The sequence below is a fragment of the Tamandua tetradactyla genome, chromosome 17 (assembly GCF_023851605.1).
Source record: "Tamandua tetradactyla isolate mTamTet1 chromosome 17, mTamTet1.pri, whole genome shotgun sequence".
Taxonomy (NCBI): Eukaryota; Metazoa; Chordata; class Mammalia; order Pilosa; family Myrmecophagidae; genus Tamandua; species Tamandua tetradactyla.
The window spans coordinates 78,946,115-78,968,684 of NC_135343.1; the positions used below are offsets into that span (position 1 = coordinate 78,946,115).

At 40.7% G+C, this 22,570-nt stretch overlaps 1 protein-coding gene across 18 annotated transcripts in view; it reads left to right on the forward strand.

The window, feature by feature from the left end:
• Positions 1 to 22,570, forward strand: part of LTBP1 (latent transforming growth factor beta binding protein 1) — a 471,389-nt gene that overhangs the window by 443,097 nt on the left and 5,722 nt on the right. For all 18 annotated transcript variants that reach the window (XM_077135032.1, XM_077135035.1, XM_077135033.1 and 15 more), the window contains 4 exons: positions 1,211 to 1,339; positions 2,035 to 2,175; positions 3,156 to 3,326; positions 22,412 to 22,534. In XM_077135032.1, coding sequence (XP_076991147.1) covers positions 1,211 to 1,339; positions 2,035 to 2,175; positions 3,156 to 3,326; positions 22,412 to 22,534 — 564 coding nt within the window. The remainder of the gene's footprint in view (positions 1 to 1,210; positions 1,340 to 2,034; positions 2,176 to 3,155; positions 3,327 to 22,411; positions 22,535 to 22,570) is intronic.

The following is a 22,570-nucleotide window of genomic DNA, read 5'->3' on the forward strand; positions in this document are numbered from 1 at the left end:
TATTTTTAGGGTTCATCCAATGTTGGAAAGCTAGTATTTTAATAATATTGTAAAATCCGGTAGCTGGATAAAAAATTCCATGTGCGTTTTTTAAAATAGATCTATGATTTAGTCCAATTCAATAGCAAGAAGACATGGTTGGCAATATGTGCTTAATGTTTTTCAAGGTCACAACTATCATATATTTTTACAAGGATATAATTAAATCTTACTTCATATTATGGTACAGAGCCCTGATTTCACTGTAAAGTCATCCTCTCTTTTATACGAAAATAAATTCCTCCTCTCCCTACCTTAGCCAGGCTCAAGATGTTGGAATAGGATTAAATCCGGACTAAACAGCTCTAAATTCTAGGCTTGGCTTGGCCACTTTCTAGCTGTCTAACTTTGAGCAAGTCATCTGTGTAGTCTTCATTTTCTAAAATGAGGTATTAGCTCTAAAATGCTTGGACTGATGCTGATACACATGGCAATAAAGACAGTAGAGAACACTGAGCATTTACTTGTGCCAGACAATATACTATACATGGACCACCTCATTTAACCCTTTCAGTCAAGTCGGGTAGGTATCCCAATTATCTTCAGTTTATCAAGGAGTACACTGAGCCTTGGAGAAGGCAGGAATTCTGGATACCATGGGTGCATGAGTCTGCCAACACCTTCAGCAATTCATGCTTTCATTCAGTTATCTTTATCATCAAGAAAGAAAACTTTGATGAAATGCCGTCTAAGTCTTCTGGAGAGCTTTCCACAAATATCCTAAGGAATATCCTGGACCACTGTAATTTATGCTCAACTAGTGAATGGGCCGGAATGAACATTTACAGAAATACACATTTCTAAAAAATATATATTCTTTATAGATTATCTTTGGTGTCATTATAGAATCCGTAGACTATCTCATCAAATATATATATATAAGCACCTCAAAGACCATATTTACAACTGCCCCTTCTCTGAAAGTGTTTTGAAGATCACTCCTTAAATATTACAGGCAAACAACTTATTATGTTCCAACATTTGTGAATTAGACCTAACCTGTGAATTAAACATAACTTTAAGAATTGCATATTGTCAATAAAATTATTTAAAAGTATAAATGATATTATAATATTTAACTTGAGACCCCCTAATAAGTATACTTTTCTTTTTAACTGAAGGTGATTAAAGCTAGCCCCTCCTTATATATTTCTCAATTTTTTGCCCATAGATGCAGATGAATGCCTACTCTTTGGACAAGAAATCTGCAAAAATGGATTCTGTTTGAATACTCAGCCTGGGTATGAATGCTACTGTAAACAAGGGACTTATTATGATCCTGTTAAGTTGCAATGCTTTGGTAAGTTTTAAGAAGATGCAGTAGGGTGTGTTGTGAAAATATGCAGATGGGGAAGAATAAATCATGCTATGTCATAAAAAAGATTTCTTTGAATCTAAAGCCTGTGTTGAAAAGATCTATAAATGTTTTATGGATATTTTTCTTGAGCAAGATTTAAGACAATTTAAAAACCTTCATGCTGCTTACTACTTGAATGGATTTTGAGCTAAGAGTTAATATTCAATGTGGAATTATAATTCAGATCATTGGTATAACTGAAGTGTTCTTTTAGTCTGTGGAACCTCCTGTTTCATCACTCATAAGTGCAAGTGAAAGTCATTTTTAATACTGACCCAGACTGTAATGCTTAAGCAGAAAACCATATACACTAGGCTGAAAAACATAGCAAAAGGAAACAATTTTAAAGCTATCATAAAGAGGCATTTTATCTTACATTTCTAAGCATATCCTATTCATAGATGTTTTCTTTCCATATTTAACGTAAGCAGCAGCAGTGGTGACATTGCTTTTTCAATCAATATAACATATTTTTATAGTCAGAGCTGTTCTCTTTTGGATGATGACATGTAGTTAGTTAAAATGTGACAGCCCCTGGAATCTGGGCTCAGTTTTGCAACGTGTAAAGTTTGGTAAGTGTATAAGGTACGACTGATGACTGATTTTCTTCAGTTACCTTTTTTTTTCCCCTTGTTAAGATATGGATGAATGTCAGGACCCCAACAGCTGTATTGATGGCCAGTGTATTAATACAGAAGGCTCTTATAACTGCTTCTGTACTCACCCAATGGTCCTGGATGCTTCAGAAAAAAGATGTATACGACCATCCGAATCAAATGGTATGCTTAGGTGTGAGATGCAAACTCACATCCAAGAAAATATTGTGAGATTTTCCTTTTTAGTAAAATGTGAACTGGGGGAAACTAGAAAACTGGATTTTGTAGGTATTTTGAAATAATTAAAATGTGCTATTAGGATAAATGACAATAAGATGTGTGGTTATATCATCAATATGTGCGAGATTTAATACCCCGAAACTACTCAACTAATGGACAAAGGAATATGGAGCAGCTGAGCAGATGGGAGAGCTGTCCCCGGTCCAAGAGTGCAGCACACTGAACCTTCACAGGCAGCTGAGGATGCCCTGAGTTCAGGGGGAGGTGATGAGGTTTGCTCAATGGAGGACATGGGTGAGGGTAGACAGAACAGACCGCAGAGCATGCCAAGGAGGTAGGGAACCCCAAGGTCAATTGTAGGAATCCTTGTTCACCCCTGATTCACTACTGAAGTCTGGCTTCAATCAATCAATCAGTTGTCACATTCCTAGCAGACAACTTTGGATGAAATCAGTGGAAAGATAGAAAGGTTAGAATTAAAGACCTAGGATGAAATATCACTCATCCAGCATGCTGGCAGATAAACCAGGTGAGAAAGCATGAACCCAAAACCGTAATGTAGAAAGAAATGGTAGGATTTGACAGAGGAGTGAATGGGGAAAAGCAGCTATTAGAAGGATGAAAAATCCATCAGGGCTTTGAAGTACTGGCAAGATAGTGGGGCATTTTATATAATCGTGGAAATTGTAGTGAGAAGGATTTAATTAGACTGTGATGAGGTTGAATTTCAGCGGATGGAATGGTACCCAGTTGGAGATGACAGAGGCTTGATCCAAGGAAAGATGAGGCTAGATTCAGACTTTTACTTGGAAGTCACTCATAGAAATAGGGATGGAAACTTTGAGCCTCCCTGGCTTCCCCTACAGTGTTTATGAAATAGGAATAACAGTGCAATTGTCATGGAACTATGTCTTCCCTTTCAGAACAAATTGCAGAAACCGACGTCTACCAGGATCTGTGCTGGGAGCATCTGAGTGATGAGTATGTGTGCAGCCGACCCCTGGTTGGCAAGCAGACGACCTACACTGAGTGCTGCTGCCTGCACGGTGAGGCCTGGGGCATGCAGTGTGCCCTCTGCCCCCTGAAAGATTCAGGTGAGACCCTGCTCAGTTCCCTCCACAGGGACCTCTGTGGGTAGGCTCTTCTCACCTCCTTTGGGGTCTGACAGTTCCTTTTTACTTACGTATTTTCACCTTGATGCCAGATATCTTACTTTCATCTGGTGTGTGTGTGTGTGTGTGTGTGTGTGTGTGTGTGTGTGTGTGTGTGTGTGTGTGTGTGTGTGTACGTATTTTCACCTTGATGCCAGATATCTTACTTTCATCTGGTGTGTGTGTGTGTGTGTGTGTGTGTGTGTGTGTGTGTGTGTGTGTGTGTGTGTGTGTGTGTGTGTGTGTGTGTGTGTGTAGGAGAGGAAGAGCAGGATTGCATTAACAGCTGGCTCCTGGTTTACCTCCAGTCTGAGACCTGTCATTAATTTTGAAACCCTCATTCCATCTTCCTCAAAATCATAAATGACCAAAGAAACCTAACATAACTTGGCAATCAATGGCATAGATCTTTAGAGTTATATTTCCTGGTACTTTCTTTTTTTTTTGTCTTTCTGTAATCCTTCACATTCCTAACAGATTCAACATAGAGTGAAAAACAGTAAAGGAGCAACTATAGAAAAAATCTTTATAGGTGAGAGTCCAGATTTTTATGTCAGCCTTTGTGAGACAGATAAGAAAGAAATTGGAACAATAAAGGAAGAGAACAGGAAGGAAGCAACAAACTGTTTGAACAAATCTCCTTTCCTTTCAAGTAAACCTTTTGTCAGTCGTACGCCAGGTTGTACCCCTGGCCCAGTGGTGGAGGAGCTCGGGAAGGTGCTGGTCCAGCCTCTGTGGCCAGGCTGCTGATGGCCGCTGCATTGTCCACGGCTGGCTTAGTTTTCCTCCTAGCGCCGTAGCCACTTAGGCTCATTAAAAGAAAGCCACCTTTAGTGGTGGCTTTTGACATGCTCAAAAACAGCATGTCATTTTGTCTCTGTAAAAAGTGATGTGTGAAAGCTGGAAAAGTAGCTTGTGGGCCTAAAGGGAAAGAATTGTTCATGAGCACATTCTTCAGAATGGGCAAGAGGAGATTTGCTTGGCAGAGGAAATGTATTGAGTTTCAGTTGACTCAATCAGAATATTCTTTTCAAGCTTTTTCAATAAATTAGCTTTGCAGCTTAGGAAAAAACATAAAACCAATGTAGCATCAAAGGTAAATTGTTATAAATGCCATAACAAGAAAATGGATAGCAAAGGATGAAGATCCAATACATGAAGAACTAGCTGGCAAAGGCGGCAGCCCAGAATTGAAAGACAGGCAGGGCCTGGAATTCAGTGCTGCCCACGAATGGCAGGTGAGTAGGAAAGAACAGGCTCACCCTGGGCAGGTCATGTGTAAAAGGGAGACATCTGGGAGAACTGGAATTACTAGCTCTGCTGTGGTCCCTGTCCATGGGAGATAGATACTGCATGGAGGAGAAAGTGAAATCAGTAGGAAGTGAGTACAGTGTGACTTCAGTCATCTTTTCACCCTGCTCTAATACCTCAGTTCATTTTTACTTATGCAGTGCTTTTTATTATTTAATTTTTCAAAAATAGTATGTATTCCTTCCAAAAAATGAAAATAATCAATGTGATATTATGTCCCTCTTCACCTACCCCATCACGACTGAACTCTGCTCTTCAAAAATATCTGCTCTTAGTGGTTTGTTTTTATCGTGCTAGCTTTTTGACCACATATTAGTTATTATTATATATTTATATTTAAATAGACTATTGAAAATGCAAATCCTTGCCATCAATCTAATGGACAGTGTTTTGTTGTTATATTCCAGCATCTCTGAAATTTCGGGCATCTTACAGTTGATGGTATCTTGTAGCAGTTGCTACAGGCTGTTTTTTCACATTTTAACACCTTTTAAATCAGGATGCATTTTATGATTTGTGGCGGCTTAGAATTAACATCATGTCGTGGCTTTTCAATGCCTGCACAGAATCTGCTTTATAAAAGAACCATGGTTTATTTGGTTATTTCTCTAGTACTGGACATTTGCGTTAGTCCATGCCCCTCCTGACCCCACCCAACCCTAACCTTAATTTTCCTGTTATAAACACTGCTGCAGTGACCCTCCATGTATATATATATATATATGTCTTATATATACCTGCACAAGTGACTTAGTAAGAAAAATATTACAAATGAAAATACTAGATCAAGAAGTATGTGAATTTTAAATTTACTATATTACTCGCCAAAAATATCATAAATTTACACTTTTACATTTGCAGTGTTTGGTATGCCCCTCTCCTCATACCCTTCTACCACTGGATTGTTTCCATCACATGGGTGAAAGGATATTTTACATGCATTTCCCTTAGTCCCAGTGAATTTGGGCATCTTTTCCATGTTTATGAGTGATTTGTATTTCTTCATCAGTGAATTGTGCATCATATCCTTTGCCATTTTTGTTTGGCCCTATGTCTTTTTCTTAATTTATAGGAGCTTTGTACATATTCTGTTGACACCTCTGACATTTGGGTTAGGGTATTGATTGTTGTTGTAGAATCTCCTTTTGGAAAGGTTCTGTATGTACTTGCATTTTATTCTGCTCCTGTCCATAATATTACGTGTTTACTGTGTGTGAATCTGACAACACAGTGCCTTTGGCCAAACTTAACTGACCAGCCCACAAAAAGAATATTCAAATATTGTGCTGTTAGGAATAAAGTTTTGAGTATTGCCCCAATTATTTTCAACTGAGATTCAAGGAAACAAATTTTTGGATGTAAATTTGAGCAAATGCATTTGAACAAATATATACTATACAGTATTTTTAGGAAGATAGAGGGTATCACAAAAGAAATGGTACAAGTTCACAAAAAAAGATTTGGTGTTTTTGCTACACTGTCTCTAGTTTGCATATGCATGGTAGTTATCATAAATTCTCCTCCCAAGTCTCTAGTGCATGTGGTCAACCAAATCCTCAAAATCAGTTTTCCGCCTTTTATTTTTAAGTAAGTGAATTATTATTTTAACCTCAAATATACATTCATTAACAGCAAAGATGCTGGGAGGACTGGTTAGGAGAGAACTGCACTGAGGCTCTCGAGGTATCTGTGAGGACCCTCCATCCAGGTCTCAGAGAATACATGTCTGAAGGGCATTGCTTAGAGTATTGGAATTAGCTGATCCCTACATCTAGCATAGGTCCATACTTTGACATCACTAAAATTATGGACCTATGCTAGATGTAGGGATCATCTCTTCTGAAGTCTACCAGAGAAGGTCAGCAGCTTTGCCAGAGGTCGATGACTAGTATACCCTGTGCACCCGATCTTGTTAAGACCACTCCTGCTGGTCCTTAGACTGCTCCAGCAAGGTTCCGGAGACATCTTCTAGCATCAGACTTTATTTTGTGAAAACTTTCTTTAATGCTGTTAGTTATTAATTTCTCAAAGAGAAAACAATCTCTAAATGTTCCCACTGGTTTGCTAATAGTTTCTACCATCCAACCTGTGAATATACTGTTCATGAATATCGTGATAGTTGAGAAGAGCCACATTGTCTATTAGTTAATATAAGCACTGAACTAATCCCCTCCTGCCAGGCATTGAACCTTCCAGTTTTTCTAGGAGTGCTGCACTGCTTTGGAGAATAATTAGGTACTGATGGAAACAGTGCTGGAGGAATTTGAGAAATAAATTGCACCACTTGTCATCAGCTTTGAGCATTAAAGTGCAGTATAAAGTAAAGTTTTGGCTCAGGAGAAGACTTTCACACTTCTGGTCAGTAGGTCACGGGTACTAATTATTGCCAAGGCAGCAACTACATCTGAAAGTACTGGTAGGTGTAGGAGGTGGGAGTGAGTCTTCAGATGGTGGTCTCTGATGTGAGATGGCATCTTATGGATTGGTACCACATACAAGGGCAGTGAGTGAGGAGAGATGAATTGTGTCAAGGTAGCTTTGCATCAAGAGAATTGCTTGATTGTATAATTCAGCCCCTTTCTAATCCTGAACTGAAGTCTTGGAGGCCGAATGCCAGGGAGAATTTTATGCACAGTGGCATTGAAGAGGCGAGAATGGACGTTTGTTGGATGTGGCCATGTAGTCACAGCCTCCCCACCTAGGCTTCAGCTCCCCCATTCCCTCCCCTGCCTTCTCTTCCTCTCCTTCCCCTTTCATAGTTCCCTCGGATACTGCCTGCCCTTAAATTGCTTTTGATGGCTGAACTGCTTTGAAGGACCCTCTAATTTGAGTACTTAACATGATGTCATGCCAGCCTCTGGGAGAAAAGGCTGTTTGGAAAACAAAGCCATGAAAAGCAAACCACTGTATCCCTATCATAAGTGAGAGCGGGTGGTCATTATTCACATAATTATCAGAACTTTGAGATCTTTGGTGGATATAGAGTCTATGATATATTCGTTTTCTATAGGTTGGTTTTCTGGGACTTGGCTGTAATAACAAATGATAGCACAGTGCCAGGCTCCGTTCTAAGCGTTTTACATCTATTAAGATATTTAATTCTCCAAATCATCCTATGAGAAAGTATGTAATTTCCTCTTTTATATGGAAGAGAAGATGAGGCACAGAGAGGCAACCTGCCGTGGTCACATACCACTAAGTGGCAGATTCAAACCCAGGCATTCTGGCTCCACATTTTTTTTTTTGCCCTAAACCACTGCAGAGTTGCTCCAAGCCCTCTCTTACCAAGATCTCAAAGCACTTCTCAAATAAATAGTATTCCTTAGGATTAGAAAGTAACATTAAAGTGAAGAGTTAAATTTTTATATCTTGTACATCGTGTGCAAAGATGAGAAAAACTGATTTTTGAGCTAGATGGTGAATGTGGCAAAATTTGGGTCTGTGTCCTTCAATAATGTATTTATTCTCAGATTCTAGAACAGAGGTGGGTGTTAACAATATACATTAGAGTAATTAATAAATTAAAGCAAATAAATAACTTTCAGTAAATAAAACTGTTGGTATCTACTATTTATCTAAAATGAATTTTGTGTGTGTGTTTCTGACTTTCAATTGTTTTTTTACCTGATTTTTTTTACAATTCAGCGATTTTTAAAAAAAATTGCAGCCTTGCAACCTTCACATTCCTGAGTTAGAATATTTCTATTACCCTAAACGATAAAACAAATTTTAACATCTTTATTTGTTGCTACTGTTAAAAACAGAAATGTAGACTTTCTGGAAAATATACCTATGGATTGCAAGATTATTATAGAGTGTCATTATCTCATGGAAAAAACTCATTGATCTGCAAATGAAAGAAAACTAGGCACATTTGAACACTGGAAACTAAAGTGTCCAGGATCACAGTATCTATGGTTATCTTGTTAAAATAATTAGACTTATTAGAAGTAAACTGAACATAAAGACTTGATACAGTTTTGATCTAAAACTTTGAAGTTAAGGAATTTTCTTGCTAGGCTCCCAGTGTATTGGGAAAGTGCCACCTACTGGTGACATTTGTCACATCCTAGTTGATAAATTGTGGAAAATACTCTACAGCCATTTTTAAAATGAGGCATATCTATTGATCCTATTACAGAAGGATGTCTATGCCATGTTTTCAAGCAAAGTATAGAACACCTGTTTAGTAAATTTATAATTTACATAAAAAGTGGGGTCAAAGCAGCTAGGATGAGGATTTCTATTTATAGATCTGTCTCCTTTTTACTGCTTGAACTTTCTAAACGTGTACATGTTTCTTATTCAAAATAAATAATGTTTTTAAATTGCCAAGTGGAAGCTGTAACTCCTAATATGTTATAAAGAAGGAAGGATCATGAGCTGTAGATACGAAGTCAAAAGACATGACTGTTACTCGCAATTCTGTGAAAGTTACCCTTTGTACCTTGTTTCCTCATCATAAAAATTAAGGGAAGGGTCTAATAGGATTTAAAGGTAATGTGCATTTTGTTCATCACTGCATCCTTGTATAGGTGTTACATGAATGACAAATAAAAGAACGAATGGATTTTGTTTTATATTAACAGAACAAAAGCCCAAATGCATGCTCTAAATTGACCCTTAGAGGGTTATCAGTTGAATAGGGCTGTTATTATCTAACCCCCTTCGCTTTAGGTAGACTACAATACAGGGGAATGGAAGAGTTTGCAAGACTCGGTTGTATAATGATTATTCTCATTGTATATCTTATGGTTTAGAAAGAGAGATCATTCAGTTATCCAAAGTGAAGGTCGAATTATTTTAGCTTGTTTTCAATTCTAGTTAAATTGTTTACATATTCTTTTGTTCATTTAATTAGTTGCTGAGCACCTACAGAATTCTAGGCAAAAAATTTTGGAACAGTTGTATAGTTTGTGTTTTCCATTAAATGTAAAATAAAATTCAGTTCTGTAAAATTAAAATAATACACAATTAACCAATGCTAAATGGGAATATTTTGACCCTAAATATTGTTTCATTTAAATGTACATGTGATAACCTTATTTAACACATTCATCTTTTGCGATAGATACGGAATTGTAAAATACTTCCTAATAATAATCGACCTCAATTATTTCATATAACTTTGTGAAAGTAAAAGAATTTGTAATGTCTTTAAGCAATTAAGCTAGCAATTTCTTCTATATCCATGCATAGCTCTTGCAAATTTCCAAATATATCAGTGAAAAGTCACATAATGGGGCAGGCCACGGTGCCTCAGCAGGCAGAGTTCTCACCTGCCATGCTGGAAGCCCACGTTCGATTCCCAGGGCCTGGCAAAAAAAAAGTCACATAATGCCCTGGGGGGTGTGAAGGAAAACAGGGATTTTGACTCATAGACTAAACTTGAAAAAACATCTTAACTGGGCAAAAATTGCAAAAGGCCTTTCAGCAGTCACGGTTTAAATGCTTTTCCAAGAAATAGGTTTCCAAAGAATGTTAATAATAGCCTTGGAAGATCCTGCATGGGAGACACAGTGAGGGTCCCGCCTTCAGCGTAAGCAGTCCAGAGAGCTCGTTCAGCCTTTGGCACAGGTCCTGTCAATTATTGTGCTGGAGAAGTCACTTCAATTTCCTTAACCAAAATTGAGACTGGTTTTGTGAGGTTATGACTGTCAGTGCTCTCTGAGTATGAAGTGTTTTATCTTTTCGATCATAGATCATGAGCACTGTGATTAGCGAAGGTACCTGTTAATCAGCTGTACGGAGAATTACAGTCAGACTAGAAAGCCATAAACGGCGTCTCACTGAGCCAGGTGACTGCGATGCCTGCACACGTTTGTGTTCTTGCACACCGAGTGTGTTCTAACAGGTGAGGGCCCAGTTCTTTGGGACCGAATCCTGGTGCCACGTGTGATGGCGTGTAAGCACTTTGTTCCCATGGGAAGGTTCTTTTATTTATTTAGAGAGCCTCCTCCCCCCAAATTTCAAAAAACAAAAGGTGAAAATGTTTTTCCTACTACAGCAGGATTGCTTGCAAAATAAATCAAACCTGTGATTTGAAAGTGATTGTTCCATTACTTTCCTCATTTATAAAGTGGACACCACAATAACACCTGGCTCAGTGGATCGTTTGTGGGTTAAGTGCGACAGTCCACACTGGGTGTTTGGCACATGGTACATGTTCCCTGGGTGTCAGCGATTAATATAAATTGCATCCTATTTCAGGAAATGAGTGAAGCTAATGCTTATTCCGTACTTCTTATACAGTGTTAGAAATTTCAACAAGAACCAACGACAGTGAGGGGTGGGAGAATGTTCCAGAATGCACATGGACCCAAATACCCTGTGGCCTGCTCGTGCACCTCCAGGCTTTTAGGCTGCCTCCATGAACTTTAACAACTGAGGGAGGCTTGATTCACAGAAAACCATTTCATACTGGATTTGAAATTATTCAGTGTTTCCAAATATTAAATACTAGATTTTTCCTAAGAATTCAGGTTCAGCTTACACATGTTGTCATTTACAAAGCCAATAATTTTATGTAAAATAAGATCGATTCTACTTTTTGGATTAATATCCTTATCAACTTAAATACTATCTACCAGCCTAATCATATTATCTTAATTCTCATTCAGCTTAAAACCATAAAATCTGAAATCATTTACATTTCAAGTTGAAAACAGTCTTCCCTGTCAGATTGTCTATTATGTGATTACCTTAAAACATTACAGATATTTAATATACTGATAAAACTTTAATATCAAAGTATGAATAGTCTAAGCTTAATCTCCTGCCGTATCTCTGTAGTGGAATTACCATTTTAAGCCAGCTGCAGTTACTGGGTAGGAAAATTCAGGATCTTGATTCAATTACTTATCATTTGGAGAACTGAGACCAAGATGTGGGGTTTTCATACTCAGTCTGATTCTGCACAGCTGTATGTAGGGGTGCAGAGCATGTTGTAATCATTTTCATGTCCCTTGGTTTCCCAACCTGCATCCCAGAAGTCTTTCAAGTCACCTGTCCCTCCTTTTGTTGACTGTCTGGCAAAAACGCAACACTGCACCCCTGCCCCAAATTTGCAGCTACTTGCCTTCACCACTTAACCCATAACTCTGTCATTTTTAACTTTTTCCTTGAAGTTTGAATTTACACTAAATGTAAAATAAAATTCAGTTCTGCAAAACTAATATAATATGCAGTTAACACATGTTAAATGAGAATACTTTGGTCCTAAATATTGTCATTTAAATAGACAAATGATAACAGTAAACTGCACAAAATATAAATGCAGCGCTCTGTGACTTATCCTGAAGCTCAGCTCCCCCCAGGACTCCCCTGACCACCTTCTCCAATACCAGTCCCTCCCTCCCCCCACAGGTAACCACTCACTCGAATTCAAATGCATGATTTAGTTTGTCCTAGTTTTGAATTTTATATCAAGTATGTGTGTTCTTGAGCTTCACACACCTATCTAGATGTAGTTCATTTCATCGCTGTAGCCATTTTAATGTACATGAGAAGAGGCCCATTCAGAGTTCTGAGATTAATCCTGTCCTTGGACTGAAGCTCTAGGCCAGTTCAGCGTCCCCTGTTTAGTAAGGATCAGTCTTGTGCTGGCCTCATGTGGACCTCAAACCCAAATTCCCCTCTAAGTGGATGTGTTACTTCCTGGCACCACAGGCGCAGCCAGGGCTGGATGTGTCACCTGTCAGGACTTGCACCAAGGTTCTCCCGCCGCCTCCCACCCTGACCTCTGGCCAGCCTCTGTCCCTTCCATTTGTCGACCCCTTCCTAGGCTGGAATCCCTAGACCTTGACGTTGCTGAGCTTTGTAATAACAGCATCTGCTTTCTCCTCCCAGCTGTCCTTCCCCTCCTTACGGCTTCCAGATTCGAACCTACCCTTAGGCTTACTTGCCCAAGGATGAGAATAACTGCCCCCCAGGCCTCCTTCTCCCTTAGGGGTTAGTACCCTTCTCTAACTGCTCGGTCTCTGAAGCCTCCCCCTCTAACCTAGCTCTGTGGTCCTAGTCAAGTCCACGATGTGTGCTAAAGCGAGGAAGGAAGAGGAGAGAAAAAGCGAGAACATAACTGGATGTTCAAGAGGAGAAGGCATTTCCAAAGGTAGAAAGTAAACAGGATGGTACCTTTAGAAAGCTCATTGAAGGGAAATACTTGTATTTGGTGTGCTTTCCCCAGCCCCCACTACCATCCTGTGGGTTTAAGGATTTTAATTCTCAGTTTGCACCTAAATGTTCGTAGTGCTCCAACTGGGTCTGCGTCCTAGGCATGCTCTGGAGAAGCGCAGGGCAAAGTTGCAAATCTTAACACTTAACTAACCACAGCTCCCAGCTGGGCGGGGCTTCTCAGGGTGGCTCAGGGCCTCTTTTAGCGAAACGGGAAATTTGACCAAATTAGACATGTGAGAGGGTAGAGCGAGCAGGCACAAGTGGTAGAGAAGCCAGGTACAGAAAGGAGGGGCAGTGCGTCAGACGAAGAAGACCACAGAGAAGGCTGAGACGTGAGCTGGCAGCTGTGTTAGAGCAAAAGAAAGCAATGGGCAGAAAAGGCTATGTTCTGGTTATGATTGTATTGTAATAATTGATGTAAAATGTATTAGAAGAAAGTAAGTGTGGATTCCCTGTGCCTCAGAGAAAGGATAATTAAAAAAAAAAAAAACACCCTGATGACAAGGGGGACTTTTTCCTCCATTCCTTGCTAAACTTCTGAAGATAGAACTCTGCAGGAGCGTCCCGGCACAAGTGCAGTTGGCAAACCCCAGTTCTCCGGAGCACGTCTGAGTCTGTAGACTTTGGAACGCCAGCTAGAGGGGACCAGCAGACAGTGCTAGACTGAAAACTACTGCTTTAGCTCCCTATTTTGAAAAGTGGGTGAAGCTGTTGTCAATATCTTAAAACAACAATTGTTGATCAGTTAACCGTGAGAGTTTGCTCGACAAATTTGGGGGCATGAGTTCTTCTAAAATATTAGTTTATATATAGCTCAGACTTTGGAGTGTCAGTTTTATTCAGTGCTTATTTTACTGAGATATACCACATTTTTAAATGACTGAAAAGTATTTGGCTGGTCACACTATGTTATATAAACTATTCTGAATAGCAAAGAAATGTTATGATTATAATCAAACTGATGTCCAATTAGATACTTTCTAATTTAGAGCCAAAATAGAGAAATTAAGAAATGTGTGTCAAATAAACAATGACCCCAAAGAGCAACACATTTATAAATTAACAGGTGATCTAATTGATCTCAAAAATGTAAGTCTTAGCAGTTTAAACTTCCTCCCTTGGATTCAGAGATTATTGAATAGGCATTCAGTTTTCTAGAAATGCCCTTTCATTATTCTCTCCTACTTGAGTACGTTCCTCTTAGTGACGAAACTAGTTAAAATGCACTCTGAAGAAAGAGCTAGGACAAGTGGGACCTAAGCGAATCACTGTGCATAATTGTTTAAAACCCCATTTTATGTTTGAGGTTTTCAATGCAAATGTAGTGTTTATTTCCCTCTTCTTAACTGGCCTTATAAGACAACTGTGGGGAACAAACCTGCTGGCCCATGCCTTTTAAACGCAGACCTGGTACAAGCGGGATGAGGAAAAGTTGATCTAGTCTCCCCTCACAGAGCAGACGTGCTGGTTTGATGACACTGGGAACAGTGACTAGAAAGTGTGCCCAGACCAACCAGAGTGCTGTGTTTGGGTTTATGGCTGTCTGACAAGGAGCAGGAGCTAGGGAGGTGATTATTTTGTTCAGCAGGAGTAGCTAGTACCTTAAGAAAGAGGCAAGCCACCCTAGACGAGGTCATCCAGAGGCTTCGGGACTCACTGAGGCCTTCTTCACACTTACTTCTGAGCTTCAAGGCTCAGTGGCCAGCACAGCTGCTGTGAACAGTTGTGCTGGTTGTGCACTGCTCAACCCAGGGATAGCCTAAGAAATCATTGCCACAAGGAAGAGCTGCTGGGACTGTATCTGAGTGTGAACAGGTCAGAACAGGGATAAAAACAGGAAGACCATCTTGGATTAAGGTAAATAGCAGTATCCGAGGAAATCATAACACAGTCAGGCATCTTGAAACAGTTCCAGTTTTTTGCTTTGGAGTGGCTTCTCGTTTCCTGCGATTGAATGGAATACATATTCATGAATAATGATATTGACTGCCTTGAATGTTATTTTTTTATCACATTAATTACCTAGAATTTGCTTTTTAAATAATGATAGTGGTACAGTAGTGATTTTATTTTTAAACCTAGAAATCTACCCTTGTAAATATTAATCAATAGAGTTTTGAACTAATATTAGTAGCTTTTTTCTGCCTCAAAACTTAAAAAAAATTTTTTTTTAATTAAGCAAGTTTAAAATAATATACTTTAAAATACAGTTTTCTTCACCTTTGTGTTTTAATAATTTATGGTAGAAGAAAATTTCACATTTTGAGAATTTATCCTGATGAGTTTTAGAATATTATTACATTTCTCTGGACTTCAGTTTCCTCAGCAGAGAAATGAAAGGGAAGGCGAGACTGTGTTTCCTACAGTTTATGAAGTCCACGATTGTCAGCCCTTCTGAAAACCATCTAGGTCAGCATTTCCTAAGATGCCAACAGCGTCATCAAGTGGTGATTACCTCATATTGCAGCTTCAGTCTGGACAAATTGTCTTCCAAGACTGTTGCAGCTTGATAGTAAAAGTGTTTTCTCTTTAGGGACACAGACTATTTGATAAGAATATTTTCTATTCAAATCACAAAATAGGTCAGCTAAAAAGGACCTGTAGAGATCAATCCATCTTGCTTTCTTGTTTTACCAGTTAAAAGTAAGAAGGTTAGATGAATTTAATATGTAAAAAACAGTTTCTCTTTATTTTTAGCGCACACTTAGCTCCTATTTTAAGATCATTGTGAACCGCTTAATGCAAAAAAAAATACAAATACAAATACAGAAAACAAAATGGGTGCCTTACATATAATGCTTATTTCTCCTAATTGTTGACTTCTCACATTGTCATTTTGGTGGCACTTTTAGAGCAGGGAAGGGGAAATGAAAGGGTTTCTCTGTCCTTGCAGTTGAAAAAAATATGAAGTGGATTGGTTTAGAAAATGAACATGTTGAATTTTTCCTCCTATTTGCCTTTCTGTTTACTGTTTGTCTTCTACTACTCAGTCTTGTCTCTTATCAAATCCTAGCTATTACCTCATTTCTAATTTTCTCTGAGATTGTCTGAATGTGACACTTGAAGTATTTCCAAAGCCCGAGATATTTAGAAATGGGAAGAACCTTTCATGACATCCCTGATAAGAAACCCATGAGTTATCAGTCATTACATGAAGCTTTTCGTGTGTGGCTTAATTTATTATTACGAGTGTATAAATTACAAATCCAGGTTTTAGAATGCAAAGGGACACTCCTTTTTTTTTTTTTTTTTTTTTTTTTTTGCACTCATACCTAACAAATCTCTTTCTTCAATGAGAGTCTGGCTAAATAAATAAATGACATTCTGAGGGAAAATGCTGGGAGAGACCGAGTTTGGACGGGTAACTTTAGGTGAAGGCTGGAAGTGGGAGAACTGGCTTGGCCTGTGGCCCTGGGGTTTCCTTAGAACATTAACATTTACAGGAGTCCCGCAGAATGTGAACTCTGCCAAGACTTAAGACTTCATTACTTCCCTGCCCTCGACAAGTACAATTTAATTGAACATTAAGCAATTTGATCTCTTTCACCTAATAAATCGAGCAAATTCAATAAGCATAAATCCTGCTAATGACAGAGCTGACCCCGGTAGAACTGAGCTCATCAGCATCCATGGCGGTTACTCTCCCCGGAGCTTTCAGCACAGATGCTTACAGCTGAACTAAGCGTGTACCTGATGCTCACAGACAGGGGCTGTACTTAATACTTTCCTTCTAGGGGCTTCTGATGGGGTAGCTGTGCGGTAGAAAGACCATGATTTGCCGACAGAACAAACCAGGTCCAAATCCCTCACCTAACCCAGGGCAGGTTACCTCCAAACCAGTGACTGTATAGGATTGTTCTGAGATTTAAATGAAACCATGTATGCAGAGTACACAGTACCTGGCACAAAGGAATTGAGCAGTGTATGCTGGCTTTTGTAAACTGTTTCCAACTGTTCTTTAGTTGGAGTCTGACAGGGATCTATAGTAGCCAGCCACTTGCATGGCACTTTAGTTTCTGTAATGCTTTCTAATCCATTATATATGCCTCTGACTCTCTGAATTACCTTCTCCTACCTCTTCACCAGGTCCATCTTCGCCCCACGGTGACAGCTCCCCCAGCTCTCCCGGCAGACTTTAGTTGTTTACCTCTTGCCACAGCATATGCCATTATATCCTTCCTCCCTCCCAAATCCCATCCTGCCCATAGATTCTCAGCCACTGGTTGAACGAGTGAATGAATCAGTCATGGAATGAAACAATGAATGAATTGCTTTTAATCCTGCCAAGGCAGACTACCATAATCCTTTTCAGTATATGAAGAAACTGAGGCTCAGAGTAAAGTGTCTGGTCTTAAGGAACTTGGAAGGAGAGAAGCCAGGAACTAAAAGCCAGGTCTTCTTAATCCTAGTCCTTTCTCTTTTTTCTATACCAAATCTTCCCTTACATATCATCAAGTTTTAATATCTGGGAAGCAGAGTTATTGCCTGTTTACCAGGAACTGTGGGTGAGAATATATTCTCTAAGAAAGAGAGTATGAGGGACAGATTGCCAAGCAGATGTGTAATTCCACAGTATTGTACAAATACCAAGAATCCTGCCTTTCACATTCTTTTTTCCATCATTAGTACTGGGTGGAATGTTCTGTAAATGACCAGTATCTTTCCAATTTCATAGTTTTTGCTAACTTCAGTTGTTTTTTTTTTTCTTTTTTTTTTTGAGTGTCTTATTATAATGCCATCTCAATAGGCATTGGGTTTAGGTAAACATTCATTTCATTCACCCTCTCGCCTCCCTCCATTTCCTGTTGTGTGTGGATGTGTGCATGTTTCCAAACGCCATCATCAATTGATAATACACTTAAACCTGCAAGACACCTAGTCTGGAAATTTGAGCAAAAGATAGACCCATTTTTTTTGATGCATAAGAACCAGTCCTTGTTTCTCCTATATGTGAAAACGATACGGTTCAAACATGAGATCACTGAATTTTTAGCCCTATGTACAGAGAACGAAATGCAGGCTCTTTATCATTTCTAAAAGCAGCTGAATTTAATCTGGCTCAACCAGAACTGAAACTTCACCTCCTGGTTTCCTCACATGCCAGAGAAGCGTCATGACATGTGAGTGTCCAGACCAGCCCTGCAGATATCTCTGTTATCAAGAGTGGAGATTTCCTGCCAGGGTATAGTACTGTGTCTCCCACTGCTAGTGGCAGCAGGAGCCACACACCCTCTGGCTCCAGGGGGTCATTTTAAAACTTTTTTTTTTAATCTAAAATGAAATTCAAAGGGAGCACCATCTGCCATATGAATCTGCCATGCCAGTGAAATTGGAGTGGTCAGTGGCCTGGACCTCGTTTGGCCCCCTTAGCGATGCACTCCCACACCACCCCATGCACAGCTTGCGTTGTTTTGGTCAGGAGCACTAAGCATGTGTGCTGGGGGTGGGGTGGGGAATGCAGTGGGAAAAAAACAACTTAGAGGGGTGACTATTTCCATTTCCTATTCATTTAACATTCATGTTTGGCTCAATCCTGGATAGACACTTTGTAGGGGTCTCAGAGTTGGGGTCTGAATCACAAAGTACGCCTTCCAGGACAAGCCCTGCTAAGCAGAGCTGTTCCTCCGCACCGAGTCCCTGACAACTAGGCACTTAGTTATTGTTGATGCACATAAACAAAGGGTTGTTTTGGAGAAGTAAAAAAAAAGACTCTAGGGACAGAAAAATATGTGTCCACATCCATGCATTGAGCTGGATGAAGCAGTGGCCAAGAGATACTTGGGAGCTCTCAGGGGAAGCTGTGGAAACTTCAGGATCTCCTTTTCTTAGGCACTGTACCCTTAGCCAGTGCAGTTTGCTGCCTTCTGCCTACCCCAGCTGGACCTCAGAACGCACTGAATTCTAGGGGACAGCCTAGGCCCAGCACCTCTGCGCTCCAGTTGTGGCCTGGCTTCCCCTGACACCCAGTACAGACGTGTGAGGAAGGGCGCGTGCCAAGACCCTGAAGCGGACATCTTACCTCGAGACTCGGTAGATTGTTCTGTGGTTTTCCAGTCGCTCTCCTTGAAGATAGTGGAACACTAGAATGCTTTGGCTTTCTGCTTCTATACACATATTCCCCACTCAAGACTTTTCCAGTCATTTGAGGCCTATCCTAAGAATTGTTGACCATCAGTATCTTACCTATAACTTAAGTTGGTCTACTGTTAAAAACATGCTGTTGTTAGGATGCGTTAGTAGTTCAGTGGTAGAACGTTAGTCTTCCACGTGGGAGACCCAGCTCTGATTCCTGGACCATGCACCCCAAAAATAAAAAAGTGCTATTGTTCATGCTTTATCACTGTCAGACTAAGTAATTAGATTTGCCAAGACTGTCAACAACTTTGCGTTTTCTTATTTGAGATAAATTCCATGGAGACTTCTTTGTTTACCAAGCTAGAGTTTTTAAATAGTTTCCTCCTTCTCTTTAGAAATTCCAAATAATCTTAAAATAAAATCTAACAATACCTAGAGACTGCTGTTTCACTGCTCTTAATTTACTGTACAATTCTTTACCCATTAATAAATTGCCTTTAAGTTTTGTTAATGCTAAAATTTATATCAATCACTCCTAATACTATTTTGGAAAATCCTTATTCATTTGCAGATGTTTAGTAGGGACTTAGCAGTTTCACCTCTCAGAAAAAAGTTGTACCCTCCATTTGCCATGTGAATGATTCTGCAACACTGTTTAATTTTTTTATGTCAGTAAAAAAACAAGAGGTAGGCAGAACAGGAATTATCATCCTGTGTAACAGATATGAAAACTGAGGCTCGCCCGGAATTGCTAGGCTGGAAATGGAGAATGCAATCGGGACTTGAGCCCGTCTTCTGCCTCTAGAGCGCGTGTTCTTTCCATTGCCCCGTGCACACTTCACCCTTGACCCCAGTCGAGAGTTAGAGCGCATGTGCTCGATGGGGGAGGCACTGTAGATGGACTAGGACAGACACGTTCATACTTGCAGGAAAATAACTCAGAATTCCTGTCCTGGTGACAGTGGCACCATAGCACATCTTCAAATATGAAAAAGAGTATATTTAATGCAGAAATGATGATTTGATCATTGATCAAAGGTGTCTCAATGTTTTAGAGAAAGTAAAATAGCAAAGGACCATACGTTCTAGAATCTTAAGAAAAAAACGTATGGGGGGGAGGCGGGTAATGTGGGGAATCCCCAAGGTACCGACCTCCCATTTGTCTCCTCTGTGCCTTTTCAGCAGCCTGGGTAAAGTCAGAAACCTTCTTTAGAAACTGCTGAAAAGTCCCCAGACACAACTTAGTTTCCTTTCTTGATACTTTTAGGCAGGTCCCCCCTTTTTTTTTAAATTCAAAATATCTTCCTTCTCATCTGCTTAGTTTCAGTTCAGAAGCCACTTCTTTCCATGAAGCTGTTCCTAAACTTTGCACAGGAGCAGGACCCTGTTCTCCTCTGCCCTCTGCTCATGCTTGTTCCTCACGCAGTGCTAGATGGTGAAAGCATGGCAGCTAGAGGCATGGGCTGGAGGCCGGACAAGCCCTGGCCAGGCCTCGCTGTGTCGACTGAGAACCCTGGGTCCTCCTGTCTCAGCCAGGCCTCCTGGCAGCCACCTGTCCCAGAGGAGAGCATCTCCAGAACAGCTTTCACAAAATAAATACGTGAATTAATTTATTTTTAATATTGAAGATCAAAGCTGTTGTTTGGATATAAAATATTGTATGATCTCCCTTTCAGATATGCAGCAAATGTATATAAAGTCATGAGAGAAAAATGAGCTCAGCTCTTGAAACTTGTAAACATGTTAGTGATCTCTGCTCTCTTAGGGAAATCCTTAACTCTTTTTCAAGCTCTAAACCAAACTGACAACCATTTGTGCTCTCTTTGTTTGAAGTTGTATTTTTTTTTTAAGCTAAGGATCTTTTTTCCAGGTTCAGCTGTTTCCTTAATGAAATTAGGAGGTTAAGGTAGAATCGTTTCCTGTAGAAGTGCCGGGATCAGGGGGAGTTTCTTGGGTTTGTGTTTTGTTTCAATGATGCTCTGCACAAAGAAATTTTAGGAAGGGGAACCCAGCATTGTACCTTATCCGGGGTGTTTTGGGAGGGTGTTTTCTGGCCTTATACTTCCTTCATGCGTTTCTCATATTTTCTTCCCTCAGGCGCGTGCACACACATGGCGGGGGGTGGGGATGAAGGAAAGCCTCGAGAGGGTTTACACTAGTGTCCCAGTGTTTCTCTTTAGTTCTGTGGGTCCTGAAAGGAAACACAGTAGAGGAAAGCTCCCCTCATCTGCGGTCCAGCTGAGCGTGGCTGTGCCCTGTGTGGCCCTGCTGTGAACGTCCCTCCACTCCTGGACCTGCTGACCTGCCTTTGGCTTCCCAGTCCTGGCACAGCTGCTGAGGTCTAGGAGCCCGAGAATTTTCATCCACTACTGGATGAACCCTTAGGCGGTAGAATTTCTGCAACACTGGCAGTTGGAACACAAAGCTCTTCCTTCTAAAGCTTCCCTCGCTCAAACTTGGACGTAACCCTGTGCTTGAATGCGGGAAGAGCCCAAGACCACGACAAGTGTTTCAAAGCTCAGTAATCTCCAGGTGAATGGACACTAGGACCCCACGTGCTGGGCAGTCCTGTCAGGAAGACCAAGGGGCAGTGCTCAGAGGTCACGTGGCTGTGGGGCTGACCAGTTGGTGAGGGAATGGGGCCTCTGGAAGTGGTGCTCACAGCTGAGTCTAGCTGGGGTGCAGAGAGGGACGGGGCTGGGGGCGTCGAGGAGGTGCAGGGCGTTCGTGTTAAGGAGTGGGCGCTCTGCAGCTCCATGGCTGGGCCCACACCTGGCACTGCCAAAGACCAGCTGGCATGTAACCTCTGGGCTGGTTTCCCCGCCAGTAAAAAGGGGGATGGTAACAGTCCCTCTGCACAGCATGCGGATGAGTCCATCAGTGAGGTCATGTGTGGCAAATGCTTAGACTCATATCTGGCACGGAGTGATGCTGCCACCGACTCTGGGGAGATGGTCGCCATCATTACTGCTGCACTGCCCCTAAGGACTGGGCCTTAGAGAGCTGGAGTATAGGCATTAGAGTCATGATGGAGGCCACTAAATCCATGCACGGCAACTGGCAGCATCCTCACTTCCTTATTTGAGTTCCAGAGACACATCTTTCCTGCTTCCAGTGAATGAAAAAGTAACTCTCCATAAGCACTGCCCTACCTTTGAAATGCCCAAGAGGGTGCCTGGATGGGTTTAGATGGAGTCATCCTTCCCCAAGCCTTTTTTTTTCTCCCCACTCCTTTACTACTCTGGGTTATGTGCTACCCCCTGTTCAACTACTATTTTTTGACCTTTACTTGAGAATCTTCATTATGCGCTCAAATATTTGCTGTATTTGGATTTGTAGAGCTTCCCTGAAAAACCTCTCCAGGCTCGGGGATGTGTGGGCACAAATGCGCTGTGGGGCGCCTGCTGCCCTGGCAGCTTCGGGCAGGGTGACAGTGGACCTCACGCTGCTTTTTGTTTCCCTCGTAGATGACTATGCCCAGCTGTGTAACATTCCTGTCTCGGGTCGCCGGCAGCCGTATGGACGGGATGCTTTGGTTGATTTTAGTGAGCAGTATACTCCAGAAGCAGATCCCTACTTCATTCAGGACCGTAAGCAAAATTTTTTGTTGTTTTAAAACTGAATTG